A 23,956-nucleotide genomic window follows, 5' to 3' on the forward strand; every position below is an offset into this window, starting at 1 on the left:
GAGAGAATGCCAAGTGTGTGCAAAGCTGTCATCAAGACAAAGGGGGGCAACTTTGAAGAATCTTAAATATATTTTGATTTGTTTAACACTTTTGGTCATTACATGATTTCAAAAGTGTTATTTAATAGTTGATGTCTTCACAATTATTTTACAATAAAGAAAACAGTAAAAATAAACTCTTGACTGGTTCTGTATGTATGTGTGTGTGTGTTTACCTTGAGTTCCACCCCAGCAGGTACTACGATGGGTCTGAAGGACAATGAGTGGGGGCAGATGGGAGTGATCATGATGGCCGGCACGTTGGGGTGGATCATGGAGGCTCCGGCCGCCACCGCGTACGCCGTGCTGCCCGTGGGAGTGGACACTATCACACCTGAGACAACACACAGACACTACTTTGAGCACAACCCCAAAAACACTCAAGTGACACACGCCTACAAACACCAACAAGCTGAAAGCATTTCCAAAACTCAGTAAACCATTACCGAAGACAAGGGAAATACATCAGACCTTGAGAGGCTTCCAGAGAGGGAATTACTAGGCAGTGGTGAAGGACAGATGGGAGAGTTTGGTCTATGCTCTACTAACAAGGCGAGCTGCAGTCCAACAGTCTGCAGCACAAATAGACCATCAGTACCACTGGTGCTTGTTTGCACTCTGGGCTTGTACACATGCAGTGAGCAGTAGCACAAACAGTATGACGACCAGTTACAGCATCTAAACTCTAATACTTAAAATCAGAGCTGCATGAACAATAAAAGTGTATTATATTAGTGAAACATCTAAGTGGGAAATAAAAGTGAAGCAGCCAAAACAGATGGGGTGTAATCCTTTAAACCAGTAGCAGCAGGTTGAGGAGTTTACTACTCACCGTCTCCCTGTACCGTGGTGATGAGGTGTCCGTCTAGGAAGAGGTCCACGTTGGAAAGGTAGGACGACGGGCCTCTGTCCACCACCACCTCATTTAGCACCTGTTGGACCAAAACACCCAGAGCCATGTTAACCAGAGATACTGCACTAGCCAAGTTGTTAGTCACTTTGGGAACCCTTTTTGAACACAGCCATATGTTATGACTTGTCAAAGTCTACTCAGTAGGAAGTATGATGACACAACTCAAACATCCCACGCAGCTCACGTACATTAACTCCATGGTGTGATAGGCCAAAATGGAAGCAAATAGCGTGGATTGTTAGAACCTTCAGAAAAACAGGGAAACCAATCCTTGTGAAGGATTACATCAAGCAATTAAGGAGGAATTGAAACAAGCCCTGAACGATTGCTGCCACCCTACACACCCCAGAAAAGGTGGTACATTTCAAACTTCCTGGTGTTTCATCACCCCACTGGGATCTGTGGTCAAGGCCTGTGGCAGTGGGAATATTACCAGAGGAAACGCCTCATGTCCGCTACATGCACCCGATGACTGCATGTTTGTTCAACACGTCGCAACAATAGGTGAACACCCAGTGACCACACAGTAAAGACAATAAGCATGAGATGTGCCAAGTCATCATGATGCTTGCAACCTATTGTGGTACGAACCATAATACTAGGATGACATAACCAGCCAGGTGTATGGTGTAGAGCTCACCTGGTACTGCATGGATTTGCGGCTGCCCTCACTGTCACCGTTCGTCACGATGATGCCCTTCTTCACCACTCTCACCCGCAGGCGACTGCGCAGGATGATGGCGGTGTTACCTGCTCAGCAGAAACACACACCCCAAAAGTGATAACACACACACGTTAAACCAAAAGGAGCACAGAGGTTAACCTAGCTGCTAGAAATGAGAGCACGGCTCCTGTTATTGAAATTAGATAAGGCAGAGGCTAAAGGAAAACACAACGTACCCTCAATGATTTGGGTGACCTGAGACTGGTATGTGTCAAATTTGAAAGGTGTGAGGAAGCCCAGAGAACCCAGGTGGAAGGCCATAACAGGTGGAACGCTCTCCTGAAAACATAGGAGCATATGCACGCTATGGAATAAGCTAAATTGAGACAAATCAATACACAACCAAGTTGAGAAATTATTTTAGTACAATTCACACAGAGTACACTCAAAAATGTATAAATCAATGTGTTTACTATACCACAAGATGTTAATATTGTAAATGTATACCTGGAAGAGTGACGATGCGTAAAGTAAGGTCCCATCTCCACCAAGACAGATGATGAAATCCACTCGATTGGAAATGTCATCGAGATCTGAACAGTGCATACAAACACATTAGGATCATGTCCGTAAGAGAAAGCAATACTACTTAAAGTTAGAGTTCCATAGACAATCCTGACACTACATCACTAACTAGAGAGACACAGATCAATCTATCATCAATAAGGATTGTATTCACTAGGCACCAAATGGAAGAAAACAAACTAAAATAGGGAGGAACTAAGGAAAGGGCATACCTAGTCAGTTGGACGGCTGAATGCATTCAACAGAAATGTGTCTTCGCATTTAACCCAACCCCTTTGAATCAGAGGTGCCTTAAATCAACACCCAGATTTTTCCACCTTGCCAGCCCAGGGATTCGAACCAGCGACCTTTTGGTTACTGGCCCACTCTTAACCACTAGGCTACTTGCCGCCACTAAACCTCTCCCATAAGATAATGCATACTTGTTTTCTGATGTAAAGAAAAGTGCTACGGTGTGCACTAATCAATACAACCCAGTCCTCTGATGGCTAGTGGTCTCCTCACCTTCTCTGAAGGTACAGAACTTCTGGATGACGGCCCCAAAGCTCTCATCACCCGCAATGGCTGTGTCCGCCAGGACCTTGCTCTCCACATAAACAATCATGTTTTTCTGCTAGAACAACGCACAAGTATAAACATATGCATTAGCAACATGCACATGTAATCACCCTTTAGAAGTCGAACGGGTCGACAGGATTGGGTAAAAAAAAAAAAAGTACAAATTTTCAGTCACTAAAACCTCTGTTTTCAAGGACTTCATTGCAGACTAATGAAACGGAAGTAATATACTACACAGGTCGCTAAGGTGCAGAAAGCTATAATATGAGAATAGATGGACTCAGCAAAAAAAGGTGCAAAAGTCCTACCTCTGTGAGAAAAACACACAGCTCTTTGAAAGGCTGCAGTAGACTGGCATCCTGGATCTTCTTGACGACAAGGACACTTTTGGGAGGCTTGTTCCACGTCAGCCTCTGACTGGCTGGGTCCTGAATGTGCCTGGATGGCGAGAACGACCACATTTAAATCAATACCTTTTCAAAATGGTCATATTTGACTGGACAATTTGATCACTCATTATTTGATCAAAGGGATTGCAGCAATAAAGAGAAACATTGAAATGTTGTTCCTTAATATAGAGACATGCATGACTCATTGACCCAATCGGGGTTTCCAAAATTATACCATTTTGGTGGAGCACCATTTGTAAACATACAGCTAAGAGCAATAGTTGACAAGTCATTGCTCACCTTGACATCTTGAGGTACAGTATGTAAATAAATAGTTTACACATTTGTAATTATATCATGGTTGCTCACTACTGTAACATGTAAGCGTTGTGGCTGTGGAACATTTCTGGTTTGGGCACGGTGAGCTCTCAATAGCCATGTTTTGAGCTCTTGTTGGCTCAGTGTTACTTCATACGGTTTGTGTTTGCCCAGTTGGATAAGAGGCAAGGCTGCTTAACACCTATCCTATTATTGGCCAGGGCTTAGTCTAGCAACATCAGAGTTCAAAAGGGTCAAGACAGGGACCAGTACATTTACATACTCATCACAGGGACCTCGCGTTCCAACCAAGGTGCAGGAATATCACCCCGATTAAGGGTACAGATTGTAAATGCTTTGGTGTCATAATTCTAGGGCTGGGAATTGCCAGGGCCCTCACGATACAATATTATCACAATACTAAGGTGCTGATACAATATATATTGCTATACGATGGTCCAAACATATTGCGCACCATATGTCTGCTGCAGAGAGACAAGAGAGCCATGAAAACGAGTTTTGATCAGTAATGGAAATAAGTGCTGAAAACAAATAGGCTTCCTATTTAAAAAATAAAATGGAGAACAAGCTATGAAGGACAAATACTGGAGTTTGAGCAGGTACAGACAACAAGCTAAAAAATAATATTGCGATAGTCAAAATTATTCTCCCATCACTACATAATAAGGAAGTATTTTTCTTGTCAACTTCCACTGTTGTATTCGTTTCATATTTACAAAGTCGTGTACATTTATGAAGGTTTACAGATGCACTTAAATACTTTATCAATTGTTACACGGTAGAACTTGCACTTGCCATTTATTCAAAGTAAGGCTACTTGTAATGTATCATTACACTTGCCTGTGATTGGCTTTATCAGTCATTGTAGACTTTATGAGCTGTTTAGACATTACCTTAAGTGAAAACTCAAATGGCCAATTCAAACAAAAACCCAAACTAATCCACAAGTAGCCTAATTTAGGGAAAACCATAGTTAGGCCAAAGATGTTTTTATAACTAAGCCAAGATAGACCACAGCCTGTCGTTTCCAATGGGAACAAATTAGTCAGTGTGCAGAACAAACGAGGTGGATGAGCTAGCGAGATCCTGTTGGCCCGTTCTAGCATGCAACTGCATATTTCTGTTAGGGAATGACTACTCTGATGTACGTGTGTGATACAACTCAATTCACCTTTGCACTCCTACAAAAAAAAAAACTTAGTCCACACTGCTCATAACAGATTCTAGCTTTGGGAACAGAAAACTATTAAGATAAAATGTTTAAGTTGATGCATCCATAGGTCAGCCAAAATCCATCTCCTTCCATTTTCAACCACTGGGCTTCCTCTCACTACCATATTTGGTAGTAAGTGAAAACGCCAAGCGGATGCTTCACATTTACACAGCCAGTGAATTACAATTTTTCTGTGGTTAGGCTGTCTGTTGACCTTGTGTAAGATCAAAGTGTTCTTTTGAGATAAATGTTTCACATAGAAAATGTGTTAAAACAAAACTTACTGCCAACAATAGAAGACAATGCAGGTTAAAAATTCAGTCAAACATTGCTGGCACCACCATGTTCCTGTTGAGAAACGCTGTCAGCAGACCGAGAGACAGAGAGGAACGAGAATATTCTTACCATTTCCACACTTTGTTGTCGCTGTTCTCCAGAGCTTGCTGTTGCACACACTGGTTGAATTTCATGTTTGCCTGCATGTGATGAGGCTTCTTCTAGTAGAGATGAGTGGAAGGCACTAACGGCCAGGTTGCCTTGCTACCTGCTCTTCAGTCTACCGATTCCACAATCTAAAGCAAAACAATTCATTCTGCTCTGTAGTCTTCCCATGAGCTGTATTCAATCTCTTCCCCTCATTAAAACACCAGGAAAGCCAAACTAGTCACTAATTCTTCTTGGATTGCTGTACACACAACAACGTCTAAAAGTTAAATCTCTATTCTGCCAGTCATCCAAACCGCTCACTCATCTTAAGACAGACCTGAAAGATGACATCACCACAAGTAACGCCCACAACCACTACAGACCTGCCCCTTTAAGGGAAGACTACCCTCTCATTGGCTAGCTGTGTTATGATATAGAACAATGTTCAAGCGGATTTTCCCCAGGTAGGCCAACCTAAAAGGTTTCCTAGGGCATATACAGTAAGAGCTAAATACTTTCAACTACCACATACTGGTATTTTGTTAAATACAAGAAAAAGGAGCCATCCTAAAACAAGAGCCTGTCAAAGACTGCTCTTTGTCATACCAGATATATTAAGGGTGTGGATTCTCTCTATAGTCCATCACTACACAGTCCCCAGTGTCTCCGTCGGTCTCTCTTACACACACACAAAGAAAAATGCCCTTCCAATTAGGGTTGGGTAGTTTAAATGGACACACCCACCCAGACAAGGAAATGGCTTACCAGGGAAATGTTATAAAGGTGTTATTGCTTATAGCATTGAGTCATGAACAGACTAATTAATCCTAGACCCACCGTCTTCTGAACTTCATGCCATTTTTAAAATGTAATTTCTCTGCCATTTTTTAAGTCATATCTCCCCCCAGTCCTGGACTTTTCCTAAATAAGTCTATTTAACACACTGACATTGTAAGAATTTCAATAACAAACAGAATGTGTTAAACATTTTTAGGAGGAAGTCAGTTGCCTGCCCAGCTGATAATGGCCCATCGAAACTAAACCTAAACAAATTTCACACATTTAATAACAGATGTTATCTATAGACAAGATTACCTTAATAAGTCTGACGGGTGACAATCAATTGTCAAATAGTGAATGAAGAAACCACACACACACACACACACACACACACACACACACACACACACACACACACACACACACACACACACACACACACACACACACACACACACACACACACACACACACACACACACACACACCTCTCCAAGAGAAAACCCCTCTTCATTCCCAGTCATGGCTGAAGAACCAATTAACACTAGAATAGCCAGGCCTAAACGAGTTCAATAGCCACACCCTTGGAGTATCTTATGATTCAATTTAAATATAGGCCTACACCATCATAAAGTAAGAAACATTATTATGCTAATAAAATGTATTTCGAAATAACAGAATAGCATATTTTGAGTTTAATCAACATGTAGAATCGCCGGGAAATGAATAGAAAATGCAGGCCGATGTTCTGTGGTCAGAGGAGAAAGGATGACCACCTGCGCACGGTTGATGTTCATGTTTGTATGTCTTCCCTCTAAAGCACACTATCAAACCTACACTGCTACTCAGTTATGTATTTATCAAGGAGTACTGGTAGGCAGTGGTGTAAAGTATTTCAGTAAAACTACTACTTAAGTAGTTTTTTGGGGGGGTATATGTACTTCATTTATATTTTTTACTACATTCCTAAAGAAAATATTGTACTTTTTACTCCATACATTTTCCATAACAACTCAAAGTACTAGTTACATCTTGAACGCTTAGCAAGACAAGAAACTGAAATTGATGCACTTATCAAGAGAACACGTGGTCATCCCTACTGCCTATGGCCTGGCGGACAAACTAAACACAAATGCATCTTTTGTAAATAATGGTCTGAGTGTTGGAGTGTGCCCCTGGCTATAAGTAAAAATAAGAAAATGATGGAAGTCTGGTTCGCTTAATATATGGAATTTGAAATGTATACTTTTACTTTTGATACTTAAGTAAATGTAAAACCAAATCCTTTTAGACTTTTACTTAAGTAGTATTTTACTTGGTGACTCAACTTTTTAATAGAAAGTTACTCAAGGTAAATTATAATTTTACTCAAGTATGACAATTGAGTACTTTTCCCAACACTGCTGATAGGCAGGCTGTATGAGTTTTATAGGCTCTCTGCTACTTATAGCCAGCCTAGAGGCTTTGCACCTGAGGATGCTGATCCAATCTAATTCTATTTGTCACATGCGACGAATACAACAGGTGTAGACTATCTTGAAACGCTTACTTACGAGCCTTCTCCCAACAATGCAGAGTTAAGAACATTTAGACAAATTTGCTACAAAATAAGTAAATAGTAACAATAAAATAACAATAATGAGACGAAATACAAAGAGTACCGGTACCTAGTCAATGTGAAGTGGTACAAGGTAGTTGAGGTAATATGTAGATGTAGGTAGGGATAAAAGTGACTAGGCAATCAGGATAGATAAACAGTGCAGCAGCATGGTACGTAAAGAGTGTGAAAGTGTATATATGTAAGTGTGTGGAGTCAATATGCATGTGTGTGTGTGAACGTACGTAGTCACATTTCATCCATTATTGTTGCTTAAAGCAGACGGTATAATAACCAAGTTACATGATGGCCCGAGTCAAGGAAGGCTCTGGCCAATCTAAGGGGCTGCCAAACTGCTTTGATAAGAGTCTTTCATGAGCTGTACGCAGACTATCCCATAATGTGTGATCTTTGCCTGTATCCACAAAGCACCTGAGAGTTGAAAACCAGTCGTAAGTGCTGAGAAGAGATATTTTAATTATACTCTTATGGGTAAAAATAAAAACTAAGCCTGAAGCCTATTCGGCAGACATTGAGGAGCCCTCATGAGCTGTCCATTAAGAGTTACCAGCAGAATTCTTGATTATCGATAAGGCAGTAAGTGATCGTTTCACACACCATACAGGCAATTGATTTGGAATAATATCTGTATATTTCTGTATGATCAACCCATAAAAGGAAATATCTATGTGACCCCAAACTTTGTAACGGTAGTGTACATGCAACATAATATCCCACACTTTTGACAATGAATTGAAGGTATATTTCACATGATATAGGTGAACGCAACAATTTGTAAGTCGCTCTGGATAAGAGCATCTGCTAAATGACTTAAATGTAAATGTAAATGATTTAATTCAACTACACCATGTATCACTATTCCATGTTGTCCCTTTGGAACGTAAAATCACAAAATCTACAGCCGGCGATGACTCCTCACGATTGTTGCAAATTATGGGGAATAACCAATGTCAAAGCATAATAATATTTTCCACAATCTCAAATTGTCTTGTTCACCAGCTGAGAAACTTTAAAGAATAGATTCTTACTCCGAGTGTCTGACCAGTGTCTTAAAGGCCCAGTGTAGTCAAAAAAGTAATTGTCCTGTGTTTTACACTACATGACCAAAAGTAAGTGGACACATGCTCCTCGAACATCTCATTGCAAAATCACAGGCATTATTATGGAGTTGCACCCCCCTTTGCTGCTATAACAGCCTCCACTCTTCTGATAAGGCTTTCCCACTAGATGTTGGAATGGAGGCAGGTCCCCACAGCAGCCACAAGAGCATTAGTGAGGTCGGGGGCGATTCGGCCTGGCTTGCAGTCGACTTTCCAGTTCATCCCAAAGGTGTTCGATGGAGTTGAGGTCAGGGCTCTGTGCAGGCTAGTCAAGATCTTCTACACAAAACATCTTGACAAAACATTTCTGTATGAACCTTGCATGGAACTTGGTAGTGAGTGTTGCAACCGAGGACAAACTATTTTTAGCACTGCTTCAGCACAGTGGTCCCATTCTTCGAGCCTGTGTGGCTGACCACGATGCAGCAGAGATGTCTAGGTGCAACAACATTTCCAATTCACAATAACAGCACTTACAGTTGAACAGGGAAGCTCTAACAGGGCAGAAATTTGACGAACTGACTTGTTGGAAAGGTATAGGATGCCACGTTGAAAGTCACTGAGCTCTTTAGTAAGGCCATTCTACTGCCAAAATGTTTGTCTATGGGGATTGTATGGCTGGATGCTCAATTTTAGACACCGGTCAGCAACGGGTGTGGCTGAAATAGCCGAATCCACTAATTTGAAGGGTTGTCCACATACTTCGGTATACAGTGCCTTCGGAAAAGTATTCCTACCCCTTGATTTTCTACATTGCTACTTTACAGCCTTATTCTAAAATGAATTAAATAAATAAAAATCCTCAGCAATCTACACACAATACCCAATAATGAGAAAGCAAAAACAGGTTTAGAAATCTTTGCAAATGTAAAAAACAAATCTGACCCTTTGATAAGACACTCGAAATTAAGCTCAAGTGCATCCTGTATCCATTGATCATACTCGAGATGTTATTACAACTTGATAGGAGTCCACTTGTGGTAAATTCAACTGATTGGGCATAATTTGGAAAGGCACACCTGTCTATATAAAGATCAGTTGACAGTGCATGTCAGAGCAAAAACCAAGCCATGAGGTCGAAGGAACTGTCCGTAGAGCTGGCCGCCCGGCCAAACTGAGCAATAGGGGGAGAAAGGCCTTGGTCAGGGAGGTGACAAAGAACCCGATGGTCACACCGACACAGCTCCTCTGTGGAGATGGGAGAACCTTCCAGAATGACAGCCATCTCTGCAGCACTCCACCAATCAGGCCTTTATGGTAGTGGCTAGACGGAAGCCACTCCTCAGTAAAAAGGCACATGACAGCCAGCTTACAGTTTGCCAAAAGGCATCTAAAGACTGACCATGAGAAACAAGATTCTCTGGTCTGATGAAACCAAGATTTAACTCTTTGGCCTGAATGCCACACGTCACATCTGGAGGGAACCTAGCACCATCCTTACGGTGAAGCATGGTGGTGGCAGAATCATGCGGTGGGGATGTTTTTCAGTGGCAGGGACTGGTAGACTAGTCAGGATCGAGGCAAAGATGAATGGAACAAAGTACAGAGAGATCCTTGTTGAAAACCTACTACAGAGCTCTCAGGACCTCAGACTGAGGCAAAGGTTCACCTTCCAACAATACAACAACCCTAAGCACACAGCCAAGACAACGCAGGAGTGGCTTCAGGACAAGTCTCTGAATATCCTTGAGTGACCCAGCCAGGGGAGGGATTTGAACCCGATCGAACATCTTAGAGACCTGAAAATAGCTGAGTAGCGACGCTCCCCATCCAACCTGATAGAGCTTGAGAAGATCTGCAGTGAAGAATGGGAGAAACTCCCCAAATATAGGAGTGCCAAGCTTGTGGTGTTATAACCAGGAAGAGTCGAGGGTGTAATCACTGCCAAAGGTGCTTCAACAAATTACTGAGTAAGGGGTATGACTACCTATGTAAACGTAATTTCAATTTACTATTTTGTATAAAATAGCAAAAACATTTTTTTTTAAAACATTTTTGCTTTGTCATTATGGGGTATTGTGTGTCGCTTGAGGGGAAAACATGTATTTAATCCATTTTAGAATAAGGCTGTAACCTAACAAAACGTGGAAAAAGTCAAGGGGTCTGAATACTTCACGAAGGTACTGTGTGTGTGTGTGTGTGTGTGTGTGTGTGTGTGTGTGTGTGTGTGTGTGTGTGTGTGTGTGTGTGTGTGTGTGTGTGTGTGTGTGTGTGTGTGTGTGTGTGTGTGTGTGTGTGTGTGTGTGTGTGTGTGTGTGTGTGTGTGTGTGTGTGTGTGTGTGTGTGTGTGTGTGTGTGTGTGTGTGTGTGTGTGTACAAATAAAAGTTGAAGTCAGAAGTTTACATACACCTTAGCCAAATACATTTAAACTCAGTTTTGCAATTCCTCACATTTAATCCTAGTAAAAATGTCATGTCTCAAGTCAGTTGGGATCACAACTTTATTAGAATGTATGCACACATGACTGTAAGTCGCTTTGGATAAAAGCGTCTGCTAAATGGCATATATTATTATTATTATTATTATTATTATTATTATTATTATAAGAACGTGAAATGTCAGAATAGAGAAAATGATTTATTTCAGCTTTTATTTCTTTCATCACATTCCCAGTGGGTGAGAAGTTTACATGCACTCAATTAGTACATTTACATTTACATTTAAGTCATTTAGCAGTATTTGGTAGCATTGCCTTTACATTGTTTAACTTGGGTCAAGCGTTTCAGGTAGCCTTCCACAAGCTTCCCACAATAAGTTGGGTGAATTTTGGCCCATTCCTCCTGACAGAGCTGGTGTAACAGAGTCAGGTTTGTAGGCCTCCTTGCTCACACAGGCCTTTTCAGTTCTGCCCACACATTTTCTATAGGATTGAGGTCAAGGCTTTGTGATGGCCACTCCAATACCTTGACTTTGTTGTCCTGAATACATTCTGCCACAACTTTGGAAGTATGCTTGGGGTCATTGTCCATTTGGAAGACCCATTTGCGACCAAGCTTTAACTTCCCCCTATTTCCTCCAAACAGAACGACGGTCATTATGGCCAAACAGTTCTATTTTTGCTTCATCAGACCATGGTACTTTTTGCACAATCTTTGTCCCCATGTGCAGTTTCAAACCGTAGTCTGGCTTTATGGCATTTTTTGAGCAGTGGCCTCTTCCTTACTGAGCAGCCTTTCAGGTTGTCGATATATGACTTGTTTTACTGTGGATATAGATACTTTTGAACCCGTTTCCTCCAGCATCATCACAAGGTCCTTTGCTCTTGTTCTGGGATTGATTTGCACTTTTTGCACCAGGAGACAGAACGCCTCTACTTCCTGAGCGGTATGACGGCTGCGTGGTCCCATGGTGTTTTACTTGCGTACTATTGTTTGTACAGATGAACGTGGTACCTTCAGGTGTTTGGAAATTTCTCCCAAGGATGAACCAGACCTGTCGAGATCTACCCAAAAAAAATCTGATGTCTTGGCTGATTTTTGAATTTCCAATGATGTCAAGCAAAGAGGCACTGAGTTTGAAGGTAGGCCTTGAAATACATCCACAGGTACACCTCCAATTGACTCAAATGATGTAAATTAGCCAATCAGAAGCTTCTAAAGCCATAACATAATTTGCTGGAATTTTCCAAGCTGTTTAAAGGCTCAGTCAACTTTGTGTATGTGAACTTCTGACCCACTGGAATTGTGATACAGAGAATGACAAGTGAAATAATCTGTCTGTAAACAATTGTTGGAAAAATGACTTGTGTCATGCACAAAGTAGATGTCCTTAATGACTTGCCAGAACTATATTTTGTTAACATGAAATTTGTGGAGTGGTTGAAAAATGATTTAATGACTCCAACCTAAAGTGTATGTAAACATCAGACTTCAACTATACACATACAAACACACCAAAAATAAACAGTTAAAGATTGTACAGAGTTAAAGTTGTAATCGCAATGACCGATTAATTAAGGCAGATTTAAAGTTTTCATAACAATTGGAAATTGGTAACTTGGACGCAGATTTTTTGAGTTTTTTTTTTTTACACCTTTATTTAATCTTTATTTAACTAGGCAAGTCAGTTAAGAACACATTCTTATTTTCAATGACGGCCTAAGAACGGTAGGTTAACTGCCTTGTTCAGGGGCAGAACGACAGATTTTTACCTTGTCAGCTGAGGGATTCAAAATTGCAACCTTACGGTTAACTAGTCCAACACTAACCACCTGCTTCACGCGAATGTAGTAAGAAGTCAAGGTAAGTTGCTAGCTAGCATTAAACTTAATCAATCATAATCACTAGTTATAACTACACATGGTTGATGATATTACTAGTTTATATTGCGTGTCCTGCGTTGCATATAATCGATGCAGTGCGCATTCGCAAAAAAGGACCGTCGTTGCTCCAACGTGTACCTAACCATAAACACCAATGCCTTTCTTAAAATCAATACACAGAAGTATATTTTTAAACCTGCATATTTAGCTAAAAAAAATCCAGGTTAGCAGGCAATATTAACCAGGTGAAATTGTCACTCCTCTTGCGTTCGTTGCACGCAGAGTCAGGGTATATGCAACAGTTTGGGCCGCCTGGCTCATTGCGAACTAATTTGCCAGAATTTTACGTAATTATGACATAACATTGAAGGTTGTGCAATGTCACAGGAATATTTCGATTGATGGATGCCACCCGTTAGATAAAATACGGAACGGTTCCGTATTTCACTGAAAGAATAAACGTCTTGTTTTCGAGATGATAGTTTCTGGATTCGACCATATTAATGACCGAAGGTTCGCATTTCTGTGTGTTATAATTAAGTCTATGATTTGATAGAGCAGTCTGACTGAGCGATGGTAGGCACCAGCAGGCTCATAAGAATTCATTTAAACAGCACTTTTGTGCGTTTTGCTGCAGCTCTGCTGTTTATGACTTCAAGCCTATCAACTCCCGAGATTAGGCTCGTGTAACCAATGTGAAAGGGCTAGCTAGTTAGCAGGGTGCGCGCTAATAGCGTTTCAAACGTCACTCGCTCTGAGACTTGGAGTAGTTGTTCCCCTTGCTCTGCATGGGTAACGCTGCTTCGAGGGTGGCTGTTGTCATTGTGTTCCTGGCTGGAGCCCAGGGAGGAGCGAGCAGCAGTACGGAAGCTATACTGTTACACTGGCAATACTAAAGTGCCTATAAGAACATCCAATAGTCAAAGGTATAGGAAATACAAATGGTAGAGAGAGAAATAGTCCTGTAATTCATATAATAACTACAACCTAAAACTTATTACAATGGGAATATTGAAGACTCATGTTAAAAGGAACCACCAGCTTTCATATGTTCTCATGTTGAGCAAGGAACTGAAACGTTAGCTTTCTTACATGGCACATATTGCACTTTTACTTTCTTCTCCAACACTTTGTTTTTGCATTATTTAAACCAAATTTAACATGTTTCATTATTTATTTGAGGCTAAATTGATTTTATTGATGTATTATATTAAGTTAAAATAAGTGTTAATTCAGTATTGTTGTAATTGTCATGATTACAAAAAAAAAAAAATTAAATCGTCCGATTAAATCGGCATCGGCTTCTTTTGTCCTTCAATAATCGGTATCGGCGTTGAAAAATCATAATCGGTCGAACTCTGGTATCAGGACCTCGTCACAGTATCTCTGTGGATTAAAATTGCCATCTATAAAATGCAATTGTGTCCGTAGCTTATGCCTGCCCATAACCCGACCACCACCATGGGGCACTCTGTTCACAATGTTGACATGAGCAAACCATTGGCTCAGACGACACCATACACGTGGTCTGTGTTTGAGGCCTGTTAAAAATACTGCCAAATTCTTTAAAACATTGGTGGCAGCTAATGGCAGAGAAATTAACAATCAATCCGGCAACAATTCTGGTGGACAATCCAACAGTCAGTACGCCAACTGCACGCTCCCTCAAAGCTTGAGACATCTGTGGCATTGTGTTGTGTGAAAAAAGTACATTTTAGTGGATATTTATTGTCTCCATGCGCAAGGTGCACCTGTGTAATGATCATGCTGTTTTATCAGCTTATTGATAAGCCACACCTGTCAGGTGGATGGAATCTCTTGGCAAAGGAGGAAAGCCCACTAACAGGGATTTACACAAATTTCTGCACAGAATTGTAGAGAAATAAGCTTTTTGTGCGTATGGAACATTTCTGGGATGTTTTATTTCAGATCATGACCCATGGGACCAACACTTTACATGTTGTGTTTATATTTTTTGTTCAGTGTATATTTCCACACTGAGGTTGGAATAATACTGTGATACTTAAGAGCTGTTTGAATAGACATCTGTCCCTTCTTTGGACACTGTTAACTAACCTCCAAACGAGCTTCAATGCCATACAACACTCCTTCCGTGGCCTCCAACTGCTCTTAAACGCTAGTAAAACCAAATGCATGCTTTTCAACCGTTCGCTGCCGGCACCAGACCACCCACACGACTAGCATCACAACCCTGGACGGTTCTGACCTAGAATATGTGGACAACCACAAATACCTAGGTGGTTGGCTAGACTGTAAACTCTCCTTCCAGACTCATATTAAACATCTCCAATCCAAAATTAAATCTAGAATCGGCTTCCTATTTCACAACAAAGCCTCCTTCACTCACGCCGCCAAAATTACCCTAGTAAAACTGACTATCCTACCGATCCGACCTCTGCGATGTTATCTACAAAATAGCTTCCAATACTCTACTCAGCAAACTGGATGCAGTCTATCACAGTGCCACCCGTTTTGTTACCAAAGCCCCTTATACCACCCACCACTGCGACCTGTATGCTCTAGTCAGCTGGCCCTCGCTACATATTCGTCCCCAGACCCACTGGCTCCAGGTCATCTATAAGATTTTTCTAGGTAAAGCTCCGCCTCATCTCAGCTAACGATAACACCCACACGTAGCACGCGCTCCAGCAGGTATATCTCACTGGTTATCCCCAAAGCCAACATCTCCTTTTGCCACCTTTCCTTTCAGTTCTCTGCTGCCAGTGACTGGAACGAATTGCAAAAATCACTGAAGATGGAGACTTACCTTTCCCTCACTAACTTTAAACATCAGCTATCTGAGCAGCTAACCAATCGCTACAGCTGTACATAGTCCATCTGTAAATAGCCCACCCAATCTACCTACCACATCCCCATATTGTTTTTATTTACCTTTCTGCTCTTTTGCACACCAGTATTTCTACTTGCACATCATCATCTGCTCATTTATCACTCCAGTGTTAATCTGCTAAAATGTAATTAGTTCGCTACTATGGCCTATTTATTGCCTACCTCACGCCATTTGCACACACTGTATACAGCGAGAGCATACAGGTCGTGGTGGGTAATATATGGGGCTTTGGTGACAGAACGGATGGCACCGTGATAGACTGCATACAATTTGCTGAGTGGAGTGTTGGAGGCAATTTTGTAAATTACATCGCCGAAGTCAAGGATCGGTAGGGGATCGGTAGGATAGTCAGTTTTACGAGGGTATGTTTGGCAGCATGAGTGAAGGAGGCTTTGATGCGAAATAGGAAGCCGATTCTAGATTTCATTTTGGATTGGAGATACGTAATGTGAGTCTGGAAGGAGAGTTTACAGTCTAGCCAGACACCTAGGTATTTATAGTTGTCCACACATTTTAAGTCAGAACCAGAGTAGTGATGCTAGTCGGGCGGGCGGGCAGGTGCGGGCAGCGATCGTTTGAAGAGCATGCATTTCGTTTTACTAGCATTTAAGAGCAGTTGGAGGCCACGGAAGGAGTGTTGTATGGCATTGAAGCTCGTTTGGAGGTTTGTTAATTAACCATGGCCAAAGAAGGGCCAGATCTATATAGAAGCGGGCTAATCACTTGACCGGCTCTCTGTTCTGTCATAGATCCATCTTCAGCATGGGAAAGCTGCAGAGTATAGCCTTAACCATGTTATGTCGGTTGACAAACAAAGCCTAGCTTGACCCCAATGGAATGGAGAAGACTTTACTTATTGGATGCAGGTGAACAGTCCATGTTGTCTGACTGGTTCAGTGTAATTAGAAATGAAAAAGGTTTCCACTTGAGTCCAAATACCATTTAGGAGTCATTCCCGACAATGGGGAGATTCAAACTATTTTGACCCTCAGTGATCCAAGTTTCTTACATCAGGCAATTTATATTGAGTTATGGTTTGGATTCAATTATGTTATACATCATAAATCTTAAGCACAGGAACTTGCGCCAATCAATAGCAGCAGACAAAAGCATGGCATGGTTCTGACTTCCTTCTAAGGCAACTTCCTTCAATAACTATTTAGCTGGAAGAGATTTTATCCAGAATATATAAAATATTGTTAATGAAATATCAAGTCAGGGTGGAGTGTAGTCAATTTTAGATTTTTATGGCTAATAATTGATTTAACTACTGCTCGAAAAAGCATGCACAAAACAATTACTCAATACATTCTAATTAACTGTGTGGAAAATAAGTGACTCTTCCCCCACAAAAGTTGGTAAGAATCACAAGCACCATGTGTAATTTAAAAACATCCGTTGTTAGGGACTTACATGACTGCGTGTGGATTCTGCAGCATACATGCTTTCGGTCCAAAAGTGGTCACAGGACTTGGTCCATGTAGAGACTGATTTCTCCTGAAACATTTGAATGACAAAGAGAAACAGGTGATTAGTTTTATACCGATAACAACCTAAATGAAAATAATTCCAGTAGTCTGGTCTTTCTCAATTCAAACCCTTCTGGTTCCTCCCCTGTGTTTAGGTGAGAATAGCTACTTTTAAAAAAAGGTCAGAAAGTAATAGCTATACACTACCAGTCAAAAGTTTTAGAACACCTACTCATTCAAGGGTTCCTTTATTTTTGACATTGTAGAATAGTGAAGACATCAAAACTAAGAAATAGCACATATGGAATCATGTAGTACCCAAAAAAGTGCTAAATAAAAAGAGATTCTTCAAAGTAGCCCCCCTTTGCCTTGACAGCTTTGCACACTCGTGGCATTCTCTAAACCAGCTTCACCTGGAATGCTTTTCCAACTGTCTTGGAGTTTAAATTCTATATATTGATTATCCGAAACATACAATATACTTGCAGTGAAGCCGCTCAACAACTACACCATACCAGTCATCCAACAGATTCCCATTCAGAGCGACACACAGAAGCATCCAGGGTCAATGCCCTGCTCAAGGGCACGTTGAAAGATCTCCCACCAGGACAAAACACTTTAACCCTAACCCCCCAAGATCCCCCCAGAGTTCCCCAATAACTGTCCCTCAACCATTCAAGACCCCTCCCACAGCCCCCCCAAGAAGAAAAAAATAAGAATATCCATTCCCCACCCCCAAGAACCCCCAAATGCACCAACAACCAAGAAAATGAACTACAGAGAAAAAAGAAAGAGACAGAAGAAAACAGCAAACAATGCAAAGAAAATGTATATATAAAACATTTATAACAAAGAACATCAAGGACAACTAAAATCATAATAGCAATGCCAACTCTATGTTTGTGTGCATGTCTGGCACTTTTACATGCAGTGTGTTCTAATATGAGTTTATTTGAATGAGTGTGTGTGTATTTGCATGTGTACAAACACCTGCACGGCATCAAGCCTCAGACAAACCGGCATTAGCTGTAAAAACACTGCCCCTCAGTGTCATTCAAACATAAAATTGTTTTATTTTGACGTAATTCTTTACATTAAATATTTGTTCATTCCATCTCCAGCTCTGCAACTCCACTCCCACTTGTCTCCAAATCCACGTCCCAACCCACCTCTCTCTGCTGGCCACCTTAAGATTTATACGCAACACATACCTTTCAACTATGCTATGATGTTTAACGTACAATTCCAATCTAATCGAATCCACAGATTGCGAGTTGAAGATAAATACTTTTACTAAGAATATTAGTAATTGACTGACCCGATCTCTCCAGATCTCCTAACAGTACGATTTCTAGGGTCAATTTTTTTAACCTGAGACCAGAAACAGGCTACCTGGGGGCAATACCAAAATGAATGGTCTATAGATTTTGTACCCTCACAACAAAATCTGCAGAGCTTCGATGATTTTATGCCCCAAATATTAAACATTTTGTTGGCGGCAAGAATTCTATGTAATAATTTTAGCTGAAAAGCACAAAGTCTTGAATCTTGCGTTGTATTATATATCAACTCATACACCCTGTATCATGGACTACGTACATCAAATCTCTTCCCAAATATTTTGCAATCTGTATGGCACAGTTGTCAACCAGCACATTTGAGTTGAGCCATAATAAACTCAGCAAAAAAAGGAATGTCCCCTCACTGTCAACTGCGTTTATTTTCAACAAACTTAACATGTTATATTCATACAAATATTTACACAAGATTCAACACCTGAGACAAACTGAACAAGTTCCACAGACATGTGACTAACAGAAATGGAATAATGTGTCCCTGAACAAAGGGGGGGGGGGGGGTCAAAATCAAGTCAGTCAGTATCTGGTGTGGCCACCAGCTGCATTATGTACTGCAGTGCATCTCTTCCTCATGGACTGCACCTGATTTGCCATTTCTTGCTGTGAGATGTTACCACACTCTTCCATCAAGGCACCTGCAAGTTCCCGGACATTTATGGGGGGGGGGGGGGGGATGGCCCTAGCCATGCATGTTCATTAATTGTTTATGGTTCATTGAACAAGCATGGGAAACATTGTTTACAATGAAGATCTGTGAAGTTATTTGGATTTTTACAAATATTATCTTTGAAAGACTAACAAAAGGGACGTTTTTGTTCTCTTTTCAGGGGGATGAAATTGAAAATTGGAGCCAGGTCTGCGAAGCTTGTTTGAAAAATACTTTTTTCAAAGTATATAATTTTCAATTTATTGAAAATAAGACATGGTAATCTGTACAAAGGCAAAAAGGCAATTATTAAACAATGGATGAGCTTTTCTTGAGAACCATTTAGAGTTCAAGTAAAAAATTTAAATATAAAAGCTTCACTTATTCAAACATTCTTGAAGGAGTTCCCACATATGCTGAGCACTTCTTGGCTGCTTTTTCTTCACTCTGTAGTCCAACTCATCCCAGAACATCTCAATTGGGTTGAGGTCTGGTGATTGTGGAGGCCAGGTCATCTGATGCAGCACTCCATCACTCTCCTTCTTGGTCAAATAAATCAGTGTCATCAGCAAAGCACCGCACACCATAAAACCTCCACCATGCTTTAGGGTGGGAAATACACAGACACAGACACACGGAGGTTGAAATCAGAAATCTCAAATTTTTAAAATGTCCATTGCTCATGTTTCTTGGCCAAAGCAAGTCTTCTTTTTAGTGTTCTTTAGTAGTGCTTTCTTCGTAGCAATTCGACCATGAAGGCCTGATTCATGCGGTCTCCTCTGAACAGTTGATGTTGAGATGTGTCTGTTACTTGAACTCTGAAGCACTTATTTGGGCTGCAATTTTTGAGATTGTCAACTTATCCTCTGCAGCAGAATTAACTCTGGGTCTTCCTTTCCTATGGGGGTCCTCATGATATCCAGTTTCATCCAGTGTCAAAGTTCTTGAAATGTTCCGTATAACTGACCTTCATCTCTTAAAGTAATGATGGGCGGTCGATTCTCTTTGCTTATTTGGGCTGTTCTTGCCACAATATGGACTTGGTCTTTTACAAAATAGGGCTCTCCCTGTATACCCCCCCCCCTCCATCTTGTCACAACACAACTGACTGGATCAAACGCATTAAGGCATTCCACAACTTAACAAGGCACACCTATCAACTGAAATGCATTCCAGGTGACTACCCCATGAAACTGGTTGGGAGAATTCCAAAAGTGAGCAAAGCTGCCATTTAGACAAAGGGTGGCTATTTTTTATTTCATCTTTATTTAACCAGGTAGGCAAGTTGAGAACAAGTTCTCATTTACAACTGCTACCTGGCCAAGATAAAGCAAAGCAGTTTGACACATAACAGAGTTACACATGGAGTAAAACAAACATACAGTCAATAATACAGTAGAAAAATAAGTCTATACAATATGAGCAAATGAGGTGAGAAGGCAATAAATAGGCCATGGTGGTGAAGTAAATACAATATAGCAATTCAGACATGAATGGTAGATTTGAGTGTGCAAAGTAGAAATACTGGGGTGCAAAGGAGCAAAATAAATAAATACAGTGGGGGAAGAGGTAGTTGTTTGGGCTATGTACAGGTGCAGTGTATTTGAAGAACCTCAAATATTTTGATTTGTTGAACATTTTTTTGGTTACTACATGATTCCGTGTGTTACTTCATAGTTTTGATGTCCTCACTATTATTCTGCAATGTAGAAAAGAAAAACTCTTGAATAAGTAGGTGAGTATGTGTTAACTTTCGCACGGTAGTATAAATGTGTTGAGACACCTCAGGATGCCTTTTCAAAATCATTTATGAAACCTCAAACCATGAGAAGAATGAATACTAAGCCCTGGGTCTGTTCGTTTGGTATGAAACAAAGTACCCATCCTGCATAGGCTAGGCCTACATTTTCAATATCCCCTCATTTACAATGAGAGGTTGCAAAATAATTGCCGCACTAATTATTATATTTTGACAATTCTACTGCAATTTTCAGGAGACGTTGGAAGCTATTAACATGTCTTCAGATATAGGTATGATTCATTTTTAGGGCTGGTAATAGAAATTATTTTGCAAGGAAGTCAAATTAAATATGATATTATGCAACACCCTCATCACCCATCTGAAATTTAAGCTTAACCAATTGAGAAATACTATTCATCTGATTAAAATTTTATGTCCAACCTCAGCTTTGGAAATACTACAACAGCAAATAATGAAATAGGAACATAATAAATTAGGCTGCAACAAAGAAACATTCAGTTTCACACACAGTGACCTGTTATCTTCTAAGTTCTCAAATACAGATAGAAAGCCAGCTTCTTCATTAAAATTAAAATATCAGTACTTGTTTTAGAACTTAGATTGTATTAGGGGTGAAAGGCCATTTCCAATTGGGCTAAATGAGTTCACCTGCTCTGACGCTGCTGGATAAGAGGACTGCCTCTCCTCCCCTCTCAGAAGGCCCTCTGGTCAATCAGGTCATGTGACTCAGGTTAGCAAATCCTATTAGCGGTCTGGTTCTAAAAGTTTGCTATCTGTTACTACACTACAGGCTGCAGACAAACACAATGTGTTTGTGTGTGTGATGCTTAAGACGATGATAATTTATGGAGGGCTCAGCTGGTAGTTGCCATCACACACACTCCCTCCACTTCCTGCATCATCCACCGTGGGGAAACACACTTGATGTGTCGTTTCCTGCTCTGGTTGTCTGAGGGACTGTACAGTATTTCACATTTGAGATGGTGGAATTTCAAACCACGGACATGTCGTAATGGGCTGTGTATATATACTCTCTGTCAACCTCAAACCACACTGCAAAGGAGAGGCTAGCACATTTAGGCCTACCAAAACGGAATAAATTAAGTGTGAAAGTGGCAATTATGGGTCTGTGTGTTATCTGAAAAGCATTGCTCACCAGGAAATATCTTATGTTGATTCAACTGTCATACTCTACCATACGACAGATGCCTCCTTCTCAGTCGCTAAAACACAGTACCCTTTTGCCAACACCAGATTAGAGGTCGACCGATTAATCGGAATGGCCGATTAATTAGGGCAAATTTCAAGTTTTCATAACAATCGGAAATTGGCATTTTCACCTTATCAGCTCGGGGGATCCAATCTTGCAACCTTACAGTTAACTAGTCCAATGCAATAACGACCTGCCTCTCTCGATGCACTCCACAAGGAGACTGCCTGTTACACGAATGCAGTAAGCCAAGGTAAGTAGCTAGCTAGCATTAAACTTATCTTATAAAAAACAATCAATCATAATCACTAGTTAACTACACATGGTTGATGATATTAATAGATATTATCTAGCGTGTCCTGCGTTGCATATAATCTGACTGAGCATACAAGTATCTAAGTATCTAACTGAGCGGTGGTAGGCAGAAGCAGGCGCGTAAACATTCATTCAAACAGCACTTTCGTGCGTTTTGCCGGCAGCTCTTCGTTGTGCGTCAAGCATTGCGCTGTTTATGACTTCAAGCCTATCAACTCCCGAGATGAGGCTGGTGTAACCAAAGTAAAATGGCTAGCTAGTTAGCTTGCACTAATAGCGTTTCAAACGTCACTCGCTCTGAGCCTTCTAGTTATTGTTCCCGTTGCTCTGCATGGGTAACGCTGCTTCGATGGTGGCTGTTGTCGTTGTGTTACCGGTTTGAGCCCAGGGAGGAGCGAGGAAAGGGACGGAAGCTATAATGTTACACTGGCAATACTAAAGTGCCTATAAGAACATCCAATAGTCAAAGGTTATTGGAATACAAAATGGTATTGAGGGAAATAGTCCGATAATTCCTATAATAACTACAACCTAAAACTTAACTGGGAATATTGAAGACTCATGTTAAAAGGAACCACCAGCTTTCATATGTTCTCATGTTCTGAGCAAGGAACTGAAACGTTAGCTTTCTTACATGGCACATATTGCACTTTTACTTTCTTCTCCAACACTTTGTTTTTGCATTATTTAAACCAAATTGAACATGTTTCATTATTTATTTGAGGCTAAATTGATTTTATTGATGTATTAAATTAAGTTAAAATAAGTGCTCATTCAGTATGGTTGTCATTATAACAAATAAAATAAAATATTTAAAGGCCGATTAATCGGTATCGGCGTTTTTGGCCCTCCAATAATCGGTATCGGCGTTGAAAAATCATAAATCGGTCGACCTCAACACCAGATGTTCATAATCATGGTTGAAGCATGCAGGATTCTCCAACAAGGTAATGGTGCTGCTGAGTACGGCACAGGGGAGGGATAAAAGTTTGTAACTGGTATTTTGTGCATTCTTGAGCATTTTTTTTTACCCTATTGGGATATGGTGCCTGGCCTAAAATAAAAAGTACAAAAATGTCCTCAAAACAAAATTTGTTACAGTTTAGACAAGGAAATCAGTCAATTTAAAATTCATTAGGCCCGAATCTATGGATTTCACATGACTTGGCTGCGGTGCAGCCATGGGTGGGCATAGGCCCACCCACTGGGGAGCCAGGCCCAGCCAATCCGAATGAGTTTTTCCCCCCACAAAAGGGCTTTACAACTGACAGAAACACTCCTTAGTTTCGTCAGCTGTCCGAGTGGCTGGTCTCAGACGATCCTGCAGGTCAAGCAGCCTGGATGTGGAGGTCCTGGGGTGGCGTGGTCCACGGTTGTGAGGCCGGTTGGACGTACTGTCAAATTCTTTAAAACAATGTTGGAGGCAGCTTATGGTAGA

General features: G+C 40.8%; 1 protein-coding gene across 5 annotated transcripts in view; it reads right to left on the minus strand.

The window, feature by feature from the left end:
- The window catches only part of nadka (NAD kinase a), a 35,295-nt gene that overhangs the window by 5,726 nt on the left and 5,613 nt on the right, over nt 1-23,956 (minus strand). For 2 of the 5 annotated variants that reach the window (XM_046365534.1, XM_046365533.1), the window contains exons 3-10: nt 17,172-17,255; nt 3,068-3,197; nt 2,706-2,814; nt 2,124-2,209; nt 1,853-1,955; nt 1,593-1,702; nt 872-971; nt 216-373 (exon numbers count right to left, since the gene is read on the minus strand). In XM_046365534.1, the coding sequence (XP_046221490.1) occupies nt 216-373; nt 872-971; nt 1,593-1,702; nt 1,853-1,955; nt 2,124-2,209; nt 2,706-2,814; nt 3,068-3,197; nt 17,172-17,255 (880 nt within the window). Of the gene's footprint in view, nt 1-215; nt 374-871; nt 972-1,592; nt 1,703-1,852; nt 1,956-2,123; nt 2,210-2,705; nt 2,815-3,067; nt 3,198-5,105; nt 5,501-17,171; nt 17,256-23,956 lie in introns of those variants that run through there. The other 3 variants (XM_046365535.1, XM_046365536.1, XM_046365537.1) reach the window with 3 other exon arrangements.

The sequence above is a fragment of the Oncorhynchus gorbuscha genome, linkage group LG10 (genome assembly GCF_021184085.1).
Source record: "Oncorhynchus gorbuscha isolate QuinsamMale2020 ecotype Even-year linkage group LG10, OgorEven_v1.0, whole genome shotgun sequence".
Taxonomy (NCBI): domain Eukaryota; kingdom Metazoa; phylum Chordata; class Actinopteri; order Salmoniformes; family Salmonidae; genus Oncorhynchus; species Oncorhynchus gorbuscha.